The 24264-nt window shown below is 43.5% G+C and overlaps 1 protein-coding gene across 2 annotated transcripts; it reads right to left on the bottom strand.

Moving 5' to 3' along the window:
• Nucleotides 1-287: 287 nt before the first annotated feature.
• Nucleotides 288-22435, bottom strand: MMP9 (matrix metallopeptidase 9). Of its 2 annotated transcripts, none has more exons than XM_072632367.1 (13): nucleotides 22267-22435; nucleotides 5831-6063; nucleotides 5378-5526; nucleotides 5116-5244; nucleotides 4799-4972; nucleotides 4427-4600; nucleotides 4144-4317; nucleotides 3810-3965; nucleotides 3320-3605; nucleotides 3061-3200; nucleotides 2246-2396; nucleotides 2051-2154; nucleotides 288-604 (listed from the first exon to the last, which is right to left on the bottom strand). In XM_072632367.1, exons 1-13 carry the CDS (start codon nucleotides 22300-22302, stop codon nucleotides 486-488), a joined length of 2025 nt encoding a protein of 674 aa, XP_072488468.1. In that variant the 5' UTR covers nucleotides 22303-22435; the 3' UTR covers nucleotides 288-485. The 2 variants fall into 2 exon arrangements, with proteins under 2 accessions (XP_072488468.1, XP_072488467.1); XM_072632366.1 differs by lacking the exon at nucleotides 22267-22435 and adding an exon at nucleotides 6390-6579.
• Nucleotides 22436-24264: the final 1829 nt, after the last annotated feature.

Below are 24264 nucleotides of genomic sequence, written 5' to 3'. Positions count from 1 at the left end.
TCTACGCCCTTGCTTGGCCTCTCCGCGAGGACGGCCCCCAGAATAGGAAGAGGTGCGGGTGTATTTGACTGTGGGTGAGGGGGAATAGGTGGGATTGGCTATTTAACCCAGCCGGGTACTCGCTCCCTGTTCTGGTCTGGCTCCTTTTTCCAGTCAAAAAGAGTCTCCTTGCAGTCCCGTTAAATCTTAAAACACCTCCTCCACCTCTACTACACACAGACCCCTCCCCCTCAACCCTCTTCTGATCTTGGGCCCCAGAGGACAAAGGAAATCCGATTGAGCCAGGCTTCGAAAATCCGAGTTTATTAGAAACATTCCGAACGAGGAGGAAGTAACGGGCCCTGCCCTGCCCTGCCTCCCGTTGCGGGCCGGCCCGCACCTTCCTCTCCTTTCAGATCTAACCCCATTTGCACAGCAAAACTTCGTCCTCTCATTCCTTAGTTCCCATACCCGTGGCTCTGGCAGCGCCCAGGGGAACTGAGAAGTTAGTCCTCTGGGCAGTGCAGGAGGTCGTAGGTCACGTAGCCCACCTGGTCTACCTTGTTCACCTGGTCATGAAGGCTCACTCGCCAGAAGAAATGGTCCTGGCAGAAGTACGCCTTTCCTAGGGGTGGAATTGGGGAAGGTATGTGAAGATAGTATCTCAGATCTGGAAAGGGATCTCAGAAGTCACCAATAATCTCCCCATCCGGGGAGGGAATGTCTTAAACTTCCACCCACTGGGATGAATGCCCTCAATTGCATTCTTGATAAGGGTCACTTAGCCTCTATTTGAATATCTCCGATGGTGAGGAGCTCACTGCTTTACCCCCCCTCCAAAAAGTGCCTGAAAATTTTGGAAATGCTTCCATTTTATTGAGCTGAAATTTGCCTTCCTGCAAATTCCCCTTCCTTGCCTAAGCCTAAGACTTTTTTCTTATAACTCTCTTTTTAATGATAGCTCTTCAGATATTCAACAACCATCCTTTCCCTAAATCTCTTCTCCTATATAAACATCCCCCAATTTCTTCAACCAATCTTTCTATGACATGAGTAGCCTTTGAAAAGGCCACAGCTTCTCAATGTTCTTCCTAAAATGAGGTTTCCAAAATTCTTGATGGCATTTGAACAGGTCAAAAAGCAGTGGGACAGTCAACTGGATGCTAGATTTTGAATCATGGAGAGTGAGATTTGGTTAGCCAATTTGGTTAGCCACCACATGACAGAAATGACTCATATGGAGCTTGTGGCCAACTAAACCCTACTTTTATCACTGACTATTGACTGATCACATTCTCCTCCATATAATTGTACTAATGATTTTTAGAATCTGAGTGTAGAACTTTATATTTATCCTCATTAAAGTTAATCTTATTAGATTAAGCCCAGTAGTCCTAGTCTGTAGATTTTTTCTTGTATTGCTGTTCTGATATCCAACATATTAACTTCTTTTTCCAATTTTTGTATCTTCAAATCTGATAAACATTCTTCTAATCAATGGGTCAAAAAAGGAAATTAAGTTAGTCTAATAGAGCTTGTTCTTAATGAACCTTGATTGGCTCCTGTTGATCACTGCTTCTCTTGTTCTAAATTGTTTACAAACTATATTTATAATGCCTTCTAGAAAAGGAGTTCTTTACCTTCTTTATGTCATGGCCTCCTTTGGCAGTCTGGTGAAGTTTATACACCATTTCTCAGAATTGTGTTTTTAAATTAATAAAATAAAATGCATAAGATTAAAAAGGAACTAATTCTACTGGAATAAAGGTGTATTTTTTCCCATCTAAGTTCATGATCCCCTGAATTCTATCAATAGATCATTTGGAGCCTATTGGACCCAAACATTAAAAACCCCTGTTCTAGAAGGTTTTCAATATTTACAAACTGATTGATCTGTACTTTATTTTTATTTTCTCACCATCAACTATTAATACTTTCAGGCCAGTTCTACCTTCTCCCTTTCTGGCTCACAGATACTTTTTGACTTCATAAGGGTCATGAGGAAGGTGGACAGGGAATACAGAGATAGGCAGAAAGTAATAAGTTATAAAAGAGGGATGAAATTCCTTACCTTGATATAGGAAAACATCATGAGTGTCCTGTGGTACTCCAGGGAACATGCTCTCCACAGGGTAAGGTTTACTTTGGTCTACAGTTTGCTTCTTCACATCCAACCTTGAAAGAAAGTGTTGGATTTCTGTCCCATCCTACCCTAAGCTTCCTTCCCACCCCCTAATCATTTTACTCTGTTCAGACCCTCTCTCACCTCCAAAATTGATCCCGGCTGAACAATAGCACCTTGCCCCTATTGTGTTGAATGGCACCTGTTATGCTGTGCACTTTGGGATCCAGACCCAGTTTCTCCAGTCGACGGGGGCCCAGAACTGACTGGCCTGTATATACCCACACCTGTTGACCTGCAGAAAGTAAGAAAGAAACTAGGGACCCACATCCAAGAGAAATTTTGGAAGGGTAGGATAATATAATAGAAAGAGTGCTGGATTTGGAATCAAGACCTAGATTTGAATCTCAGCTCTGACACTTTTTTAGCTATGTGATCATGAGAAAATCATGTATCCTCTCTGAGCTTCTGTTTCCTTATCTATAAAATGAAGGGGTGGAGGGAAGGAGAGTCACATTTTGACTACTTCACAAGACTATAATGAAGAAAATACTTTATAAATCTTAAAGTGCTATGGAAATGTAAACTATTTATTATTGATGGATGTAAAAGGAGTTCTGTTCTAAAGGTACTCCGTACCTTTGTACTTTCCACTTACAGGGAAAAGGAGAGGCAGTGAGGTATAGTGGAAGGAGCACTGAATCGGGAGTCAATTCTTATTAACCTTGGGAAAATCACATCATCTGTAAAATGAGAGGTTTAAACTAGATGGTCTCTGGAGTCCCTTCCGTCTTCACAGGTTATGAACCTGTGTTTTATCTGGGTTACAGAACCATTATTCTGATCCATTCTCTAGATAGCATTCTATAAATCATACAGGTACTCATATCCTTTAAGGACCTATCTGATGGGGAGAGCTCGTGGAGGATTTGTTGGGGAGGGGCTGCCTACACCTTTACCTGAGAAGAAGAAGAGTTTCTTAGTCAGTGGATCTTCGAAAGCGGTGTCCAGTTTTCGGGGCAATGCAGACCAGGTGTTGGCAATGAAGAAGGGACCTTGAGCCCTCCCCTCAGAGCCCTGCTGAACTCGCCAGTATCGCCTGAAGGAGAAAGGAGGACAGCAGGGGGCGCTCAGTCACAGCTCAGGCCATCCCCTCCCAGAACCCTGTCCAGAACCCTGTCCAAATCCCTTCTCAGTGGTCCAGAGCCTGATGCTCACCCGTCTTTAAAGAAGTGAAGCTGGCCCTGGATCTCAGCGATGGCATCGAATATCTGGACGCCACAAACGTCATCAGCAGGGTCTAAGGGCCCAGTGGGGAGCACAGAGGGGCTGGCTGTGGGAGGACCAGTAGGGCCAGCAGTGGGGGGTGCTGGTGGGCCGGCTGTAGGAGGGCCAGTAGGTTCGGCTCTGGGGGGCAGAGTCGGGCAAGCATTGGACTGGGTGGTGGAATCTGGCTCTAAAGGAGCAGAGGTCGGAGGTTTGGGATCAGGCTCAGTCCTAGCACCTAAAGATGGGAACACAAGAACGGAATAAGACTTTTTTCTCTTTATCCCCCTCTCAGTCCCCATTGCCCAGCTCCATGGGTAAGCTGGTACCTCTTCTATCACCACCTATATAGATGTTGGAATCAGCATCCTCTCTAACCATTTGGATGTTGGTTTCCTGGCCCCTCTCACCGCATAACCAGATAGTGTACCACCATCCTCACCATACAGATGTTGGATTCCCTCCACATCATCCGGATGCAACGGAGGTCCCTCGGTAAAACTGTACATTGGGAACATCAGTGCTTCCCGCACAGAGGAGTGATCCAAGCCCAGTGCGTGTCCAAACTCGTGTGCAGCCACAAGGAATAAGCTGTACCCTGAACGAGGAACCGGGAATGAAGAAGGGGTCCAGATTCTCACTCTCTGTTCTCTCCCCCTCCTATCCACACCGCATCCCTTCCCAGTCTTTGACATCTCTCTCCCATCTACCACCCTTCGTGCAATGCTGTCTCAGCTCAGGTTCTTTTCATGAGACGTTTATCCTACCCATCTTACCTCGATCCTGACAGAACCCCCACTTGCGGTCACGGTCGAAGTCATCGGTGGTCGCACACCAGAGGTGACCGTCAGTGCGGCCTTCACTGGTGCAAGCGGAGTATTCTCGATTCAGGAAAGTGAAGGGAAAGACACAGGGTTCCCCTTGGGAGTTACCTCCGGTTACCGCGGTATCTGTAGAAGAAGCCGAGTCCCGCAGTGAGGGGGAGAAGGGAGGGAAGGATGGCATTCTCCTCTAGGCAGAGAAGGTGGGAAGAGGTGCCCTGAAAGGCAGAATCGGTACCTCGGTTGGGGCAAAAGCCATAAAGCTTGTCCTGATCGTAATTGGCTGTGGTGGAGCACCAGCGGTAGCCGTCAGAGCGTCCGTCAGTGGTGCAAGCTGTGTAAGAACGACCCTCGAAGGTGAAGGGAAACACGCAGGGATCTCCATTGGCGTTACCGTTCAAGGTATAGAGCACTAGAGTCAAGAGGCAGTGCTGAGTTTAGGTTCACCCTCCCTTTCGTTCACTAGCTAGAATTCTATCTCTTGAGACCTGAGGAGGCGAAGGTAGGGGCCGCTGCCTCCCCCACCCTCACCCTCCCGCCGCCGCTTTTCTCACTCTTCCCTTGCTTTCTTTCCACTCCCGCCCCCGACACATCTTGGCCAGCAGCTCACGTTCGCTGGGGCAGAAACCGTAGAGGCGGTCAGTGTCGTAGTTAGCTGTAGTGCTGCACCAGTGCAGCCCGTCAGAGCGGCCGTCGGCGGTGCAGGAAGAGTAGGAGCGGTCCTCGAAGATGAAGGGAAAGTGGCAGGGGGCCCCCTCTGCATTCCCGAACCGCGTTTGGACCACTGTGAGAGGAGAAGGGGAGTAAAGAGTTAGGTCGGACTGGGCCTGCTCAAGGGAGAACCTTGCCTGCGAGAGGAAGAGATGCAAAATTCACTGGGGATGGATTGGGGAGGAGGCGAGCGGGAATGGTGATACGAAGTCTCACCTGCGCCTTTGCCCAGGGTCCAGAACTCATCGTCGTCAAAATGGGCATCTCCCTGGATTCCTGGGCCAGGGGGGAAAGCGTGAGCCAAGAGGCCATCTTTCCCGTCGAAAGGGTATCCATCACCATGTTCTGGCAAAGGAAAAGAAAAGAGGAAGGGGCCGAGTCAGTCTGAGGCTACAAGAACGCAGCTACTGGGGCCTTTTCCTCGCACACTCGGCTCCACTACAGCACTTCTTATCCGCTCAGTTTGCTATCCCCTCACCTTTGGTTCCAAACCGGATAAGGATGTCTGGGTCCCCACTGCTGAGACGGGTGAAGGTAAGTGGGGTCACGCTACTCCAAAGAGCGAAGGCTCGGTCGAAAGCATCATCTGTCACCTCAGGAGGCAGGTCTGGGGAGTAATTCAGGACCCTGCAGGGAGGTGAGGAAATCAGAGCACATGTACACACACCTGGAAGAAACCTTAGAGATCATCTCGTCCACTACGACTCCTATTTTCCTATTTTCAAATGAGAAAACTGAAGCCCAAAGAGGGAAATTTTAAAGGTTACACAACGAGTTAGTGCCAGAGCGGGACTGGAACCCAACTCTCCTAATTTTCCAGTCTTGTGCTCTTTTCACCACACCAGATTGCCTCTCTGTCCACAGGAGTTTCTGCAATAGAAATGCTTCCTCGTTCCCCACCCTTCACCCCACCCTTCCTCTTCCTGCCAACCGATAGGTGATGTTCTGGTGTTTCCACTTGAGCTCGCCCTCGAAAGTTTGGAATCCGCCCACGTCGGGTACTCCGCAGCGCGGAGCGCGCATTGCTTCAATGGTGGCGCTGTCCAGCTCTCCTGTCACTGGCAGTGCCAGCTGACGCTGGAGTTTCTTTAGCGCATGCTTCAGAGAAGAGTGGTCTTGGTCCAGCAACCCTGCCGGGGTGTAGCCGTAACGATTCAGGTATTCCTAGTGGGAAGTAATTGATAGTTGAGCACCCTCAACTATCCCATCCTCTCTCATCCTCTCCCATCCTCACTGGCCCCTTCAGCCAGTCGGGTTCAACTCTTGCCCTTTCTGGTCACTGTGCCCAACCCTGGGCATATTCTCCCCTATGTCAGCCACCCCTCATACATCCCAACATCTATCTTCTAGTGCATACCACACTCCCTGTTTAGACCCTAGTTCACTCCTTAATATCCTGGGCACACCTGTAACCTATCTCCTGCCCATTCTCTTCATCCCCTTTTCTCCTCTCCTCTCCTTCAAAGCCCTTAGTCGGGCCAGTTGCCTACCTCAGCGAATTGCTGGTTAGTAAGAGTGTTCATTTTCTCCCCAGGGAAATGGATCAGGACTGGCCCGGCAGAGGGGCGCCCTCGGGGGGCAGCTGAGCAGCAGCCCAGCACTAAAACCATTAGCTCGAGGAAAAACCAAAGCAGTGACATGATGAGCTCTGTGGCAGATTGCGGCCCAAAGATGCAGAAGGGACTTTATAGAACAGTGGATGAGTCAGGGGGCAGGCAGAAAGGAAGGAGGGGCAGGAACCCCGCCCCCCCTTACCCTCCTTTTCAGGTCTGCCAATAGTGACTCAGGAGATTCATAAGTCCGTATCTATATGGGGGATTTCTCTTCGATTGAGGCTCACATTCCTCCCCCACCCCCACCCCGTCTTCGCCAGACTCCAGCCCCTATAACCATGCCCCTCCTCTCCTTACCACCCCCTTTTAACAACTGAGTTTGATTTGTCGAGTCAGGACCCCAGATGCAGGAAACCAAAGCCAAGCTGAAGGAGTTTGAGTGCAACAGGATAGGCTGAGGTTTTCCAAGTTGCAACGTTTGTGGGAACAGGATAGAGAGGATGAAACCAGTGGGTCAATCTAAGGAAACTCAGCATGTCTTATGGTCTCCTGGGAATGTCCTCTATTTGAGAGAAACAGGTTGGTATGCTGTATTTAGAGTTAAATTTTATAGTTAAAAACATTTGGGTTAGAATCCTCTGCTATTTACTGAGTAAAATGAACAAGTTAATTCCCCTGATTAGGCTTCACTCCCCTGCTTGCTCAACCTACCTCACTAAGTTCCTATGCTTCATCAAGTGAGATAACAGATGTGTTGTCTCACTTTACAATGTTATGCCCATTTGAGATTATAAGCTCCATGAGGGCCAGGACATTCTTTTGCCTCTTTTTGTATCCCCAGCACTGAGTGCAGTACTTGGCAAATAGTAGGTCCTTAATAAATACTTATTACATTGAATTGAATTGATACTCTCTTCTTTGTCTTCCTCACATGTTTATGATATAACATATGCCTCCTTCTTCTGGAGGAGCAATGGGGTACAATGAAAAAGGCCTTGGCTGAGATTCAGAAAAAAAAAAAAAGATCAAGACTCTAGTGACTGCTATGACACAAACTTGCTGGTTCATCTTGGGCAAGTCATCTCTGGGCCTCAATTTTCTCTATCAGTAAAGTGAGAGTCCCTCCCAGACCTATAGAGGAATGACTGTCTGCTAGCTACTCTTACCTTCCTACAAAAGGGGAATTTCTACCCTGGTTAGTAGAGTCAGTTAAGGGTTAGGTGGGGCCTGAGAAGGGAGGAGGTTGTGAAGGGTTCACTACACCAAATGTTCCTGTTCCAGGAAAATGTTTTAGGAGATACATAAATGTGAGACATCACTACTCATAAACCTGCCTGGTGGTAACATCAGGATTATTCCCATTTTACAGATTTGTGACTTTCTGCAAGAAAGCACATTTATTGTCATTACCATTTGATGGAGAAAATGGAGGCTCAGAGGAGAATGATTTCTTTGAAGTCATTCAGCTAATAAATGTTAGAATTAGGTTACAATTGTACATCTTTTGACTCAAAGTGCTATGCTCTTTCTATTATGCCAAGATTTCCGTCTGAGCTTTAGTTTCCTCATTTGTAAAATAAGGATAATAGTAATTGTGCTATTTACCTGACAGGTGAGATCATGGACATGAAGGGGCTTTATAAACTCTCAAGTTCCTTGTAAGTGGAAGATGTTATTAAGAATATAATTGTTTACATTATGATATGTGTTTGGATGAGTAGTACATAGAACTGGTCCATCAGACTGAGGATATGTAGTGACCTAGAACCAGAATGGGATAAATTCATGTTCAGCCTCCCCAGCACACACACCATACACTGACCTATATTTCTCCAGTGCCCATCCTCTATCGCATACCCATGTGGAGATCAAGCTGGATTGCTTTGGGAGAAAGTCTGAAGTACTTTTTAATGACCCCAAGTTTCTCCCTGAATCAGTCTCATATTTTAACATTCATATTCTATATATTCCTCATGACTGCAAAGCATGGAATATGACAGTCTCCAAAGAATAAAAGTTGTAGGTCACCCAAAAGGCAATGTGGGGGCAAGTAGACTACAGCATATTACCAACAAAGAAATGTAAAGGAGAAGTAGTGTAAAAATTATTATTAGAGAGATGGATGACTGGATAAGGAGATGGGTCTGTCATACAGTGATAACACTGTCTTTTAACAGTATCTTTTATGCTCCATTGTCAAGGTCCTGAGCATGTTTGGTGGACCCCAATAGTAAGGGAAGACTTGAACAAAGATCATGGAGGATGGGAAGGCATGAATTGGTTATCTGCATGGAAGTATCAAAGTTTTCATCCTGCATCTTCTCTCAATCCACCTTCCCAGGAATGAAATACATAACTATAAGGCCACTTTCTAGTTCCCCAGGCCTGCATCCCAGGTTGGGGTGGGGGAAGTGAGGCAGAATTTAGGAGAACCTGGGGAGAGTTCTGCTTTCAACACTGAGAGGAAGTGGTTCTAGTTACCACATCCCACCCACCCCCCCCTCTCCACTTCCTCCCACCCTGCTTCCTTTACCCAAACCCACACCAAAGAGTCTATCTGGTATCTTGGGTCAAGGCAAACAAGAAACAGGATACACCCATTAGTCCTACACTCCCCCTCTCTCAACCCAGGGTTAAGGTCTTGGTTTGAGGCTCCAGCTGAGGCCAGGTCAGTGAGCAGGCACCCTGGGGGCCTGGGACTGCATCAAAGGGGGCAGGGAAATGCTATGAGTCCTTTGTCTTGGGGCTTCCTGGATCTGAACTGGTTGGAGCCCTGGGATTCTGAGTCAGCATCCTCACCCAAGAGGTGGGATGACACAGCCTGCCAGAGAGTTATTAATAACTTTAACACCCTTCCCCTACTCCCACAAACAACCAATGCCCCAGTCACTAGGACAAGATCAGCCTCACGAGGTGGATTCCACATGGGGATCTCTTCCCCCTAGGGCATAGTGATGAGCCCTAAGTCTCCATCACTAACTCTGGCATCAGGCTCAGGGGAGGGGCAGGGCAGCTGCCTCTTTGATGCCCTGGGGCTTGGGCCAGGAAGTGGAGGAGACACCTGTGTCTGGGGAGAATGTTAATAAGAATTCCATTTCTACAACACTTTAAGATTTATAAAGCTCTTCCCTGGGCAACAATCTTATCAGGAAGGGAGTGTGTTACTATCCTCATTTTACAGAAGAGGAAACAAAGAGAGGGGAAGTAACCTGGCCAAGGTCACAGGACCAGTAAATGTCAGAGTTAGAACACAGATCCACGTTCTTATGACCCCAGAGCAAAGACTTCTTTGGAAATGACATTACAAATTTCTCTGGCTTCAGGGGGAACTGGGCAGAGTCCTTGGAAAGGATGAATATCAACAGGGCTGTTAGCCTATTACAAAAAAATATTCCTCTGCCTTTATATCCCTTGAATATCATTGGTATGATGTATATTTAACATCAACCCATGCCAAATCACTTTAGTCTCCATTAGCCTTCAGCACCTAGTCAGTCAGAATGCCCCAGAGGGGAAAATGAAGCCCAAGGCAAGGGTTATCAGTCTCCATCTTGTCCAACCTAAGAGCTAACCAACCCTTTCTATATTTGGAAGGGAGAGAAGTGACTTGAGTTCCTGGAAATTCTGGAACCAGGGGAATTTGTCTATCCTTACTGTGGTGTAACAGAAAGAGTGTTGAACCTTGAGTCAGGAGAGGCTTGGGTTTGAGTCCCAGGCCTAATATGCTGTGTGATTATGAGCAAATCATTCAATTTCTTTGAGCTTGATTTTCTTATCTGTAAATTAAGATATTACCTATGGTGTCTACCTCACAGGATCGTTATGAGGATCAAAGTACAATGTATGTAAAACACTTTTCAAGTCTTAAAACCATACATATATTCATATACATGAGCTATATACATATACCACAATACATACATATGTGTATAGATAATATGTATGTATATAAAATGTGCCAATATGTATGCATGTGCATGTATATACACACATTGTGTATGTATATACACATACGTATATACATATGAACCACACAGCCAAGGAGGGAAAAAACAGGTTACACCCTGTCCATTCCTTCTCTCCCTTCCCCTTCATCACCACTCTCCCCTCCAACACACACATTCACACTTCTAAATATTTGTTTTATTCTTAATCTAAGTCTGGCTCTAGGTTATATGGGGTAACACAAAAGAAGGTCAGATTACTTAGTATCAAATTATTTAGTATTAGTTGGAGTTTAGAATCTGACAAATTGGGGAGAGGGTATCTTATCCAATCTCTTCACTTTTCAGACAGGGAAACTAAGGTTTGTTTACAGAGCATAAAATCACATAGCTAGATCTCTTTCATCTATAACATTCTAAGAATGTATGAATCTCAATTCAACATTTATTAAATGCCTACTGTGTGTAAGGCATTATGCTTGGTACTGAGGGAGATAAGAGATTTAGATAAGATTTGACCTCTACTTTCATGAAACTTTTAGTGTACAAGGGAGATATACACAGAAAGTCATGATAAACAGAAATGATACATGGTGAGCATGCAAAAGAAGTTTGGAGAAAGTACTTTGTGAGGTCAGGAGGGTAGCAAGTAGGCAGTGTTCTGCTGGGAAATATTTAACTACCAGCTCCCTAGAAAAATGTTCACACTTTCAAGTGTGATCTCCCTTGTTAACATTTTCTCCATCCCTTTGTTAAGTCTGGACGATTAACAAAACAAGAAATCAAGCCCTGATTTGAGGTATTTGCCAATTTTTCCAGTGTAAATGCTCACACTGAAATTTAACAATCATCTCTTGTGAACTTGTTAACATTAGCTCCAGCACAACCTTGGAGGTAGGGAATTCTGGTCATTACTGACTGGGAAGCGAGATATCATAAAAGACATCCTGGAAGAAGTAGCACATGACTTGGGATTTAAAGGATTTTATTCCTCTTCCTACAATCTACGGTCCAGCTAAGCTGATCTTTAAGCTGCTTCTTACACATGACATTCCATCTCTGGCTATCACCTTGCTTTTGCACAGGCTGACCCTGATCCCTGGAATGCACTACCCCCTCACCTCTACCTTTTAGAATTCTGATCTTTCTTCAAAATACCACTCAAACATTGCCTCCTACCTAAGACCTTAATCTTGATTCTCCCCACTGCTGGTACCCTCTCATGCTGCCTTATACCTGCTTTAGACTTATGTTATATATATTTTGTGTACAATTATATGAGTACGTATTTTCTCTCCTGTTTATCATCTTGGGATCGGTAGCTGTTTCATTTTTATCTTTACATCACAAGTGCCTTGCACATTTTTATACATTCTTTTTGGTTGATTATCAATAGGTAGAGAGAGAATATTTGAAAAGGGGAGAATGGTGTAAACAAAGACACAGAGGTAGAGTTCCTCTTTGTTGGATCCAGAGAGGAAATTCTCATTTACTATCTACCTGGGGCTGTTCTGAGTGATATGAGGTAACATGAAAGAAGCTTCCTTCTAGCTACAATATTCTAAGAATCTATGAGTCTTTATCAAAAAGATAGGCTACTGTCGTTATGAAATAATGGATAGAAAAGGAAAAATCCTGAACTTAGATTGAGAAGATACAGGTTTAAGTCCTGTCTCCAGAACTAATTAGCCATATCACAGGGATGTACTGGTAAATGTTTAACAACCAGCTCTTCAGTTGGGAAAATGCACACAGGCACTTTTAAGTTTAATCTCCTTTATTAACATTTTTCTTTCACTTTCTTAAGCCTAGGCAATCAATACAACCACAAATCAGGTCCTAATTGTAGCATTTGCCAATATCTCTGGTATAAATGCTCACACTGAAAATTCAACAATCAGCTCTTAGTAGCTAAGATGAGCAGGCTGCATCACGCCCTGGTTTCCTATGTGACCTTGTAGAGGGAATGGTGCGAATTAAGCGAACCACACTGACTCTGTCTTATGACTCCATTTGGGATCTAGCTCAGTTCCCTTTCTATTTAATTGTGGATCTAATCTAATCTCTGTCTTGTAAGAAAACTTTGTTCAGTTATGGAGATTGTGAGAAAACTTGATTGCATTGTTTGAACCTAGCCCTTCGAGACTGGGAAGCTTGACCACCTCTACCCGCTGCTTAGAGACCCTTAACTCAGGACATGGGTTATACTGACCAGAAGATTGATGCAAGGAATTTTTTCACAATTATACTTCTCAAACAATCCATATGTCTTACGTGAAAACTGGCCCTGTGGGGGGCAGAGCCAAGATGGCGGAGTAGAAAGACGCATATACACATAGCTCCGAACCCACAACCCATAGAACATTGGTAAAAAGGAACTCACGGTGAATTCTGGAGTAGTAAAGGTCACAGCACAGTGGAGCAAAGGAGATTTCTGTTCCAGAGGGACCTGCAAACCTCTCGCAAAAGGTCCGTCGCGCTATGGACGCGGAGCCCAGCCTAGCCCTGCCGCGGCCGCGGCACAGAGAGAAGCAGATCTGAGTGGGCTTCAGGGACGGCATCTCCAGCAGCTGCGTGGGTCCCTCCACCCACAGGTGATGGGGGTCAGTGAGAGGGTCTTCTTGGCAGGTCGAGAGGGGAGTGGGGTGCCCCCATACTCAGGCCCCCTCGGGAGGCAGAAGCTGAGAGGCAGCAGCAGACCAGGGCTCCCCAAGCAGGCAGGAGCCTGGATCCATTGTTGAAGGTCTCTGCATAAACCCCCTGAGGGAACTGAGCCCGAGAGGCGGCCCTGCCCCCACCTGAGCACCTAAACTTAATCTCACACTGAATAGCAGCCCCGCCCCTGCAGAAACCATGAGGCTGGGAAGCAGCATTTGAATCTCAGACCCCAAGCTCTGGCTGGGAGGATCAGGAGGCGAGGTGGGTGTGAGGAGGATATTCAGAGCTCAAGTCACTGGCTGGGAAAATGCCCAGAAAAGGGAAAAAAACCAAGACTATTGAGGGTTACTTTCTTGGTGAACAGGCATCTCCTCCCTTCCCTTCTGATGAGGAAGAACAATGCTTACCATCAGGCAAAGACATAGAAGTCAAGGCCTCTATATCCCAAACATCCAGACTAAATATTCTGTGGGCTCAGGCCATGGAAGAGCTCAAAAAGGATTTTGAAAATCAACTTAGAGAAGTGGAGGAAAAGCTGGGAAGAGAAATGAGAGATATGCAGTCAAAGCATGAACAGCAGGTCAGCACCCTGCTAAAGGAGACCCAAAAAAATGCTGAAGAAAATAACATCTTGAAAAATAGGCTAACTCAATTGGCAAAAGGTTCAAAAAGCCAATGAGGAGAAGAATGCTTTCAAAAGCAGAATTAGCCAAATGGAAAAGGAGATTCAAAAGCTCACTGAAGAAAATAATTCTTTCAAAATTAGAATGGAACAAATGGAGGCTAATGACTTTATGAGAAACCAAGAAATCACAAAACAAAACCAAAAGAATGAAAAAATGGGAGATAATGTGAAATATCTCATTGGAAAAACAACTGACCTGGAAAATAGATCCAGGAGAGACAATTTAAAAATTATGGGCCTACCTGAAAGCCATGATCAAAAAAAGAGCCTAGACATCATCTTTCATGAAATTATCAAGGAAAACTGCCCTGAGATTCTAGAACCAGAGGGCAAAATAAATATTCAAGGAATCCACAGAACACCACCTGAAAGAGATCCAAAAAGAGAAACTCCTAGGAACATTGTGGCCACATTCCAGAGTTCCCAGGTCAAGGAGAAAATATTGCAAGCAGCTGGAAAGAAACAATTCAAGTATTATGGAAATACAATCAGGATAACACAAGATCTAGCAGCTTCTACATTAAGGGATCGAAGGGCATGGAATAGGATATTCCAGAAGTCAAAGGAACTAGGACTAAAACCAAGAATCACCTACCCAGCAAAACTGAGTATAGTACTTCAGGGGAAAAAATGGTCTTTCAATGAAATAGAGGACTTTCAAGCATTCTTGATGAAAAGACCAGAGCTGAAAAGAAAATTTGACTTTCAAACACAAGAATGAAGAGAAGCATGAAAAGGTGAACAGCAAAGAGAAGTCATAAAGGACTTACTAAAGTTGAACTGTTTACATTCCTACATGGAAAGACAATATTTGAAAACTGGCCCTGTACTGATCAATCAGTTATTGTTTCCATGTTCCTTTGATTGAGTAGACACTTGTGGGGAGGGAGAGAACATCTCTTTTTCGGATTTCAGGGAGTCATTCTTGTTCACTCTCTGCCTCCCAACTCAGAAAGCCCTTATCTTTCCTCCAAGTAGAAATCAGATTACCTAATTTTGTATCCTGGTTAATTGTTTTTGTTTAATTAATTGGTCTTATTTGATTAATTGTTTTTAATGCATAAAAATCTGTCTCCCCCTGTATTCAGGGTCTAGTGCCAAGTTGAGGAGGCCTGGTCCTGATTTCTTGGGCAATTGGCATGAATCACTTAATAAATCAATATGCTCAAAAGCTGGAATCTTTGTTTCCTCAGTCATTTCATCTCTCACCTGCCACGTTATACAAACTTCTCACAAGATCTCAGAGATTGAAGGAATTATAAAGATCACTAATCTAAACCATAACTGATTGAATGTGCTCTCTATAATATCCTCAGGTTTTCATCCAGTCTTCATCTGAACACCTCAATTGGAGGAAATCCACTACCTCTAAAGGCAGTCTATTCCAATTTTTGATAGCTCCAATTGTTAGAAAGTTTTCCCTCTCATTGAGATGAAATCTACCTCCCTGTAACTTCTGCCATTGAATTTCTTCCCTGCTCCACCCCTACATCAAGCAAAAATTAATCTTCCATATTAAAGTCCTTCAAGTATTTGAATACAGTGATCAAGTAATCTCTAGGGTAAACATCCCTAGTTCTTTCAACTAACTCTCATACATCATGATCATAAGACCCTTTCCCATTCAAGTTCCCTTCTTCTGGTGGAAAGGCATAAATGAGTGGTAGACTATCCTCTGTAGGAGAGATGGCAAGTAGACCAGTCTAGGTATACTACAGAGGCTATGAATGGGAGCAACTTACATCTAGAAAAGTAGACCAAAGCCAGATTGTGAAGAGCCTCAAATGCCAAATAGAAGAATTTGTCACTTTATCCTTGAAGCAAAAGAAAGCCACTACAATGTTTTGAGTAGGGGATTGACATAGTTGAAAACCTGGTCACTGGAAGGATAGTAATACCTTCCACAAAAATAGAGAAGTTAGGAAGAGGGGAGAGGTTTAGGTGAGAAATACTTTGCTCTGGACATCATTCCTCTCTTAATGCATTGTTACCTGTTTTGGCTGCTGTGTTGCTCTGAAAGTTTGAATAAATGAAATAAGTGCCAGACATTATGCTAAACTGTGGGAGATACAAGTATAAGTAAAGAATACAGTCCCTACCTCCAAGAAGCTTACAAGCTAATAGAGTAATATAACAAATAAAGGAAAGCTAGGAAGGGTGGGTTTATACCCTTGGAACCTGGTTTGGAAATGGCTGGGAAGTGGCATCATGACCTCTTTCTGGACAAGATAAGGGGAAAGTTCACTTATGAGAGCTTCAGAACCCAAGGGCAGAGCTAGAGTGCCAGTAGGAGGAGAAGAGAGAAGAGACAGGCTTAAAATTTCCTTATGTCGAGCCTGCAGTGCCCAGAAACCCCCAGGTTGTTTTTTACATTCATGTCATCTATCTTGTATTTTTGGGGTTTATTTTCTGAAGACAAGGATAGAACCATATTTTCCCTTTTAAAATTTAATCTTATTCACTTTGGTCTAATATTCTCTGAGGAGATCTTTCTGGATCTGGATTCTGCTGTCCAGTATATTCACTATTCCATTCAGCTTTGAGAAAACTGCAGGTTTGATAAGCTGCCAGGTGCTTCATCCACATCATTGATCAAAATCTTGAATGGCACTAGTTCAAGGACAGGTAGATTCCAGAGGTACTTCACTGAAGACCACTCTACTTTTTGGAGACTCATTTTCTATATCTGTAAAAGAAGGACAATAATCCTACCTGCCTATCCATCTATACAGTTAAATGACAGTTGTTATTTAATGACTATCCAACAAACATTTATTAAATAGATACTCTTTGCAAGGCATGATTGTTGCTTGTCTTGTAGGTGAATCTTGAATTGTAGTTGAATTGGATTTAAGTGAAGCAGAGTTGCACAAAATCATCAACCAGAGTCACTGAAGCCTACTAACAAGACAAAAGTCAAGACCACTGGCCATGGTCCGGCATGCAGTAGATGACCTTGCTATCTTCAATGCCTGAACAAGCTGCAAGAGCTACTCAGTGCCTCCTTCAGCCACTTTCATGGCCACTGGATCAAATTGTTCTCATCAGCCCATTTTGCCAGGGGAAGTCTTCAGATGTTTGGGGTAGACATCTCCCTAACTTACCAATGGGTTTGAGGCCTGTCAATTCCCCTCAACCTGGTTTAGCTTGTCTGCCAAGATGGTTTACCAGGGTATGGCCACTCCATGTGTTTCTTGGAGCCACAGGTGACCATTAGACACCAAAGGTAGATGAGCAGCCCTGAAAAGGGCTGGTTTAGCCTCAACCTGGTTTAGCCCATCTGGCAGTGATGGGACAGCTGAATTTTAGAAAAAGACATGGCTCATTTCCTTAATCTTATGGTCCAGTAGGGGGTTCCCAGATAAATATAGGACACATCTGAATGTGAAACATGCATACAAGAAACACAAAGTACTATGAGATCAGTAGAGAGACCACCTTCAACTGAGGAATCAGTTAAGGCTTCATATGATTCTCAGTGTCTTGAATGAACCCTCTCTTCCCATCCCACAATGACACCTGTCAAAAATCTTTCTCATCATTTAAGACCCAGCTTCACTGTTACATCATTCTTTAGTATCTCGAAGTTGGATTTCATCTCTCCTCAGTCTTCTAACATCCCCAAAAGGACATTTCATTTCTCAAAAGGGCTTTACCAAATTCTGCCTTCTGATTAATCATATATTTCCTTGTCTTATACCCCTTACTAGATTGGGAGCTTCTTGAAGGAATGGTCTTTGTCTTACTTAACTATATATCTTCTTTAATCTCCATCACAGAACCCTGTACCCTATAAGTATTTGCTGAATAAATTCATGAGTGAATGAGTACAAAAAAATATATCAGATCCTTTCCTGTTAGTAGAGTTTGATAGATGTAATGAGAAAAAGCATGAAAGATACAGAATTCTATCAGCTGGGAAAAGAGTTTCCAAAAGGTTCAGAAAGGCTTAGAGGGAACAATGGATAGAATGCCAGGACTTGATTTAAGAAGAGCAGGGTCCAAAACTGGCCTCAGACACTTAACTAGACACTTAATTGTGTGACCCTGAGCAAGTCACTGAACCTCTTTTTGCCTCAGCTTCCTCATATGTAAAATGGAGATGATAATAATAGATCTACTTCTCAGAGCTATTGTGAGGATCAAATAAGATAGTAAATGTAAAGCATTTAGCACAGTGCCTGGAATATAGTAGATGCTATATAAATGTTAGCTATAATTATGATTTTTAAAGAGAGGCTTGGACAATAAAGGAGAAGACAGAGAAATGTAGATGAGATGAAAATATAATTAGATGGCTTCAGAATTGATCATGTGGTAGAACTCAGAGTAGTTATTAATGGTCAAAGTCAAGTGTCCAGAGGAGTATCCCACGGATCTGAGTTTGATTCTGTTTGCAGTTTATTTTTTTTAATCAATGACTGGGATGAAGACATAGATGGTAAGCTCATAAATGTTTGTAGATGGCACAAAGTTGGGAGGCTTAGCTAACACTTCAGATGACAGGCTCAGGATCCAGAGTACTGGACTAAATCTATAAGATGAAATTCAATATGGAAAGTTTTGCCTATAAGCACAAATAATCAGCTTCACAGGTACAAGATGGTGGAGGTATGGTTAGATAGCAGCTGTTCTGAAAAAGATCTGGGGGGGAGGGAGGATTAGAGGACTACAAGCTCTACAGAAGTCACGTGAGGGTGATGCATCAACCAAAAAAGTCAGCAAGATCTTGGACTACATTAAAAATTCTAGTTTCAGGAATCAGGGAGATGATAGCTCATTTGTGCCCCATCCTCAGAAGGTCTTGTCTGAAACAGTTTGTTCAATTCTCGGAACTACAGTTTAAGAAAGATATTAATAATCTGGAGAGTGTCCAAAGGAGAGCAGTCAGGATGGTGAAATTCCTGATTCCATAGCATAGGAGGGTCTGTTAAAGGAACTAGAGATGTTTAGTTTGGAGAAGAGAAGATTCAGGGGAAACAGGATAACTGTCTTCCAGGTTTGGAAGGTCTGTCATGTGGCAGAGGGATTATATTAGGCTTGTTCTGTTTGACCCCAGAGGGTAGAACCAGGAACAAATAGGTGGAAGCTGCAAAGAAGCAAATTTAGGTTTGATGCCAGAAGGGAAAAAAAGCAAAACTTCTTAACAAGTAATTCCACCTGCTCAGAAGTGGAATGGGCTGCTTGGAGAGGTTGTAGGTTCCCTCCTCTTAGAGTTTTTTAAGCAGAGGCTGGATGTCCCTCATCAGGTATCCTATAGTGGGGATTCCTTTCCTGAATGGGTTGAACCAGAAGTCCTGTGACCTCCCTTGCATCTAAAATTCTGTGATTCTGTGAAAGACAAAGGTTGCCAGAGGCGGAGCCAAGATGGCAGAGTAGAAAGACGCACATACACATAGCTCCGAACCCACAACCCATAGAACATCTACAAAAAAGTAACTCACGGAGAATTCTGCACCCAGACGCCACAGAACATTGGAGCAAGGGAGATTTCTGTTCCAGAGAGACCTGCAAACCTCTCGCAAAAGGTCCTTCGCGCCGCGGACTGGGCGCCAGGACTGGGAGCTGAGTACAGCCCTGCCCCAGCTGCGGCACTGAGAGGAAAAGATCTGAGCTGGCTTCAGGGACAGCATCTCCAGCGGCCACGCGGGTCCCTCCACCCACAGGTGACAGGGGTCGATGAGAGGGTCTCTTTGGCGGGTAGAGAGAGGAGTGGGGTGCCCCCATAACTCAGGCCCCCTCGGGAGGCAACAGTGGAGGGGGGAGCAGACCGGGGCTCCCCAAGCAGGCAGGAGCCCAGATCCATTGTTGAAGGTCTCTGCATAAACCCCCTGAGGGAACTGAGCCTGAGAGGCGGCCCTGCCCCCACCTGAGCACCTAAACTTAATCTCACACTGAATAGCAGCCCTGCCCCCGCCCAAAGCACTGAGGCTGGGAAGCAGCATTTGATTCTCAGACCCCAAGCTCTGGCTGGGAGGATCAGGAGGCGAGGTGGGTGTGAGGAGAATATTCAGAGCTCAAGTCACTGGCTGGGAAAATGCCCAGAAAAGGGAAAAAAACCAAGACTATTGAGGGTTACTTTCTTGGTGAGCAGGTTTCTCCTCCCCTCCCTTCTGATGAGGAAGAGCGGTGCTCACCATCAGGGGAAGACACGGAAGTCAGTGCTTCTACATCCCAGCCCACTCAATGGGATCAGTTCTGGGAAAAGGTCTTAAAGAGCCCAAACAGTTTTCAAAATCATGATAGAGAGGTGGAGGAAAAGCTGGGAAGAGTAATAAAAGACTTGCAAGCAAAGTATGAACAACAAACCAGCACCCTGCTAAAGGAGACCCAAAAAAATGCTGAAGAAAATAACACCCTAAAAAATAGGCTAACTCAATTGGCAAAGGAGGTTCAAGAAGCCAAGGAGGAGAAGAATGCTTTCAAAAGCAGAATTAGCCAAATGGAAAAGGAGATTCAAAAGCTCACTGAAGAAAATAATTCTTTCAAAATTAGAATGGAACAGATGGAGGCTAATGACTTTATGAGAAACCAAGAAATCACAAAGCAAAACCAAAAGAATGAAAAAATGGAAGATAATGTGAAATATCTCATTGGAAAAACAACTGACCTGGAAAATAGATCCAGGAGAGACAATTTAAAAATTATGGGCCTACCTGAAAGCCATGATCAAAAAAAGAGCCTAGACATCATCTTTCATGAAATTATCAAGGAAAACTGCCCTGAGATTCTAGAACCAGAGGGCAAAATAAGTATTCAAGGAATCTACAGATCACCTCCTGAAAGAGATCCAAAAAGAGAAACTCCTAGGAACATTGTGGCCACATTCCAGAGTTCCCAGGTCAAGGAGAAAATATTGCAAGCATCTAGAAAGAAACAATTCAAGTATTGTGGAAATACAATCAGGATAACACAAGATCTAGCAGCTTCCACATTAAGGGATCAAAGGGCATGGAATATGATATTCCAGAAGTCAAAGGAACTAGGACTAAAACCAAGAATCACCTGCCCAGCAAAACTGAATATAATACTTCAGGGGAAAAATTGGTCTTTCAATGAAATAGAGGACTTTCAAGCATTCTTGATGAAAAGACCAGAGCTGAAAAGAAAATTTGACTTTCAAACACAAGAATGAAGAGAAGCATGAAAAAGTAAATAGCAAAGAGAAGTCATAAGGGACTTTACAAAAGTTGAACTGTTTACATTCCTACATGGAAAGACAATATTTGTAACTCTTGAAACTATTCAGCATCTGGGTACAGGGTGGGATAACACACACACACATGCACATGCACATGCATACACACATAGAGACAGAGTGCACAGAGTGAACTGAAGAGGAGGGGATCATATCTTAAAAAAAAAAAATGAAATCAAGCAGTGAGAGAGAAATATATTGGGAGGAGAAAGGGAGAAATGGAATGGGGCAAATTATCGCTCATAAAAGAGGCAAGCAAAAGACTTTTTAGTGAAGGGAAAAAGAGGGGAGGTGAGAGAAAAACATGAAGTTTACTCTCATCACATTCCACTAAAGGAAGGAATAAAATGCACAGTCATTTTGGTATGAAAACCTATCTTACAATACAGGAAAGTGGGGGATAAGGTGATTAGCAGGGTGGGGGGGATGATGGAAGGGAGGGCACAGGGAGGAGGGAGCAATTTGAGGTCAACACTCATGGGGAGGGACAGGATCAAAAGAGAGAACAGAAGTAATGGGGGACAGGATAGGATGGAGGGAAATATAATTAGTTCTTACACAACACTACTATTATGGAAGTCATTTGCAAAACTACACAGATCTGGCCTACATTGAATTGCTTGCCTTCCAAAGGGAAGGGGTGGGGACGGAGGGAGGGCAGACTGGCAGAGAGGGGCAATTAGAACGCTCGGTGTTTTGGGGTGGGGGAGGGGACAAAAGGGGAGAAAATGTGGAACCCCAAATTTTGTGAAAATGAATGTTAAAAGTTAAATAAATTAATTAAAAAAAAAGACAAAAGTTGCCCATATCATACTTTTGTTGAGGTTCACCCCTGCAAAGTATCTATCTGCAGGATAGAGGAAAGACCTTGAGTGCATCACGATCCTCTCATGGTCAAAGATAGACCTTGAGCTGAAGATCCCACTAAAGTAAAGAGGGTTAAGGGACCAAGCAGGGCATCAAAATCTGTATAATATGACTATGATCCTCATAATCCAAATCTACAAATGCTATTTCATCTGAACTATTCATCATTGTACAGAGTGAGGCAGAGCCCTGAACCAAGAGAAATAGATTCTAGGCCCAGGCCTGCTCCTATTCCACTATATAAACCTTGGACAATACAATCTTTATATACATAATGTAATATATAATATAATTTACATATAACATGTAATTTATAAGATAAATCAATATAAGAATCTTTATAATAGAATATACTATTTGTCTTACAATATAGTAACATAATGTGATATATTACTGTAATATTTATAATATATTACTACAATACAATAGTATGATCTTTCTAATATATTGACACAATATAACCTTTCTAATATGATCTTTCTCCTCTATGAGCTTCATTTTCCTACTCTATGACAGGAAGTGCTTGGAGTACAGGATCTCTGAGATCTCTTTCAGCCCCAATAATCTGGGATTAATATCCCATCTAGCTCTAACACTTTATGTTCTATACTCTAGCATTTTAATTCTAAAGTTATTCTATTTCTAAGGTTCCTCCCAGCTCCCCACAGTTTCAATTCTGAGCTCACTCTTATATGTAATATTCTATATTCTATGTCCTAATATTCTATATTCTATGTCCTAATAATTGTATCCACATAACTGGGGTGTGGGTGGCTACTCTCCCCTCCCTCACCCCCCACTCCTGCCCAAATATCCCTCCCCCTTCCTGTGGTTCTCCATAGACAGCCTCAGAAAATGAGAGATACCAGGAAGGAAAATGAAAAGATACTCCCCGGGGAGCAGCATTGACTTTTCAGAATCAATAAGCAACAAGACTTATAGCAGGACCTGGGCTCAGCCTGCTCTGATTTCTTTTTTCTTCCAATTAATCCTGGGGCACTGTTATTTGGATGTGATCTGCATAAATTAGCATAATGAATTCCAAAGGTCCCTAACTCCCAGGGTGTTAGGTAAAACAAAACTAATGTATTCCCACAACCTACCGTGATGTGTTCAAACCTATTAACGTCTTGGAGGTTTGATGCACCTGAATAGTAGTAGACTTCTGCCTCCCTGGGGGTGGCAAAGAGAGAGAAAGAGCAGACACAATAGCAGAGAGCCTGGGGTGGGAGTAAGGGATGGGGGGAGGAGAGCGAGTAGCCATTCACCTGGATCTACCTAGTCTTCCAAGGAAAGTCTCTAACTTTTTTTAGTCCTTGGAGGTCCATGGCCACACAGTGAGCCAGTGGTACAGTGGCAGAGCCAGGTCATGGACAAGCCATCTCTTGACTTCAAGCCCCCTAATCTACCACATTGCAAAGAAGTGAAGAAACAAAAGCAGTAATTCATATTCTTATGGCTCCTAGGTGGCACAATGGATGGAGTGCCCAACCTAGAATCAGAAAGCCCTGAGTTCAAATTTGACCTCAGATACTTACTAGCTATGTGACCATGGGCAAGTCACTTAATCCTGTTTGCCTCAGTTTCCTCATCTGTAAAATGAGCTGGAGAAGGAAATGTCAAACCACTTCAATATCTTTGCCATGAAAACCCCAAAAGGGGTCAGAAAGAGTCAAACATGACAGAAAAAGACTGAACAACAACGAGGATTTAAAAATATTTTGCTAACAAAACTCTTATGAAGTAGGCGGTACAAATATTAGCCCCATTTTACAGATGAAAAAACTGAGGTTCTGAAAGAGGAAATGAATTGCCTCTGGTCACACAATTAGTAACAATAGATCCATGTTTTTTGATTACCTTCTATGCATTTCATATGTAATTATCTGGAGTCATGTTGCTTCTTCCCAGCAGAATGTAATATCTTTCCCTTAGGGTGAACACATTCATTTTTGCCTTTGTATCTCCAATGCTTAACAAATGCACGATGTGTTGTAGGTACCTAATAGTTTATTAAATTAATTATTGTTTCAAAGAAGAGGGGGAAACTCCCCTTCTGCCCTTTCTCTCACTCCCACCCACCCACTCAAACTGAGGGCTTATCTCTGTGCCATGCCAGATATGTTTCCATGAGGAAAATACTATCCTATAGGGGGGAAAAAACTTGGGGAAGAAAAAATAGCACAAAGAGGAAAGAGAGGGCCACTGGCTTAATACATTTCAATGCATTCAATGGTCTGACAATTATACTTTCGACCCAGTGCAGGGGTCTAAAGTATAATACACAAATTATCAAATTGTCTTTCCCTTTACATTTCAATTCCCCAAAATCTTAGATTCTCTTTTGTACCTGGATCTCACAGATGTTAACAATAATAATTGCCATGAAAAGAGCACCAGATATACATTTATAGTATATTTCGTACCCATTTATGATACAGTTGAAAAAGCACTGTATTT

This window comes from Notamacropus eugenii, chromosome 1 (genome assembly GCF_028372415.1).
Source record: "Notamacropus eugenii isolate mMacEug1 chromosome 1, mMacEug1.pri_v2, whole genome shotgun sequence".
Lineage (NCBI taxonomy): Eukaryota > Metazoa > Chordata > Mammalia > Diprotodontia > Macropodidae > Notamacropus > Notamacropus eugenii.
This window is presented reverse-complemented; position numbering and strand designations above follow the sequence as displayed.

Coding starts and splice junctions, on each gene's coding strand:
- MMP9 (XM_072632366.1), bottom strand. CDS start 6,539: ATGTCACTGCTTTGGTTTTTCCTCGAGCTAATGGTTTTAGTGCTGGGC. Junction 5,245..5,377: donor TATCCGGTTTGGAACCAAAG/GTGAGGGGATAG, acceptor TTCCTTTGCCAG/AACATGGTGATGGATACCCT. Junction 605..2,050: donor TGATGTTTTCCTATATCAAG/GTAAGGAATTTC, acceptor TTCCACCCCTAG/GAAAGGCGTACTTCTGCCAG.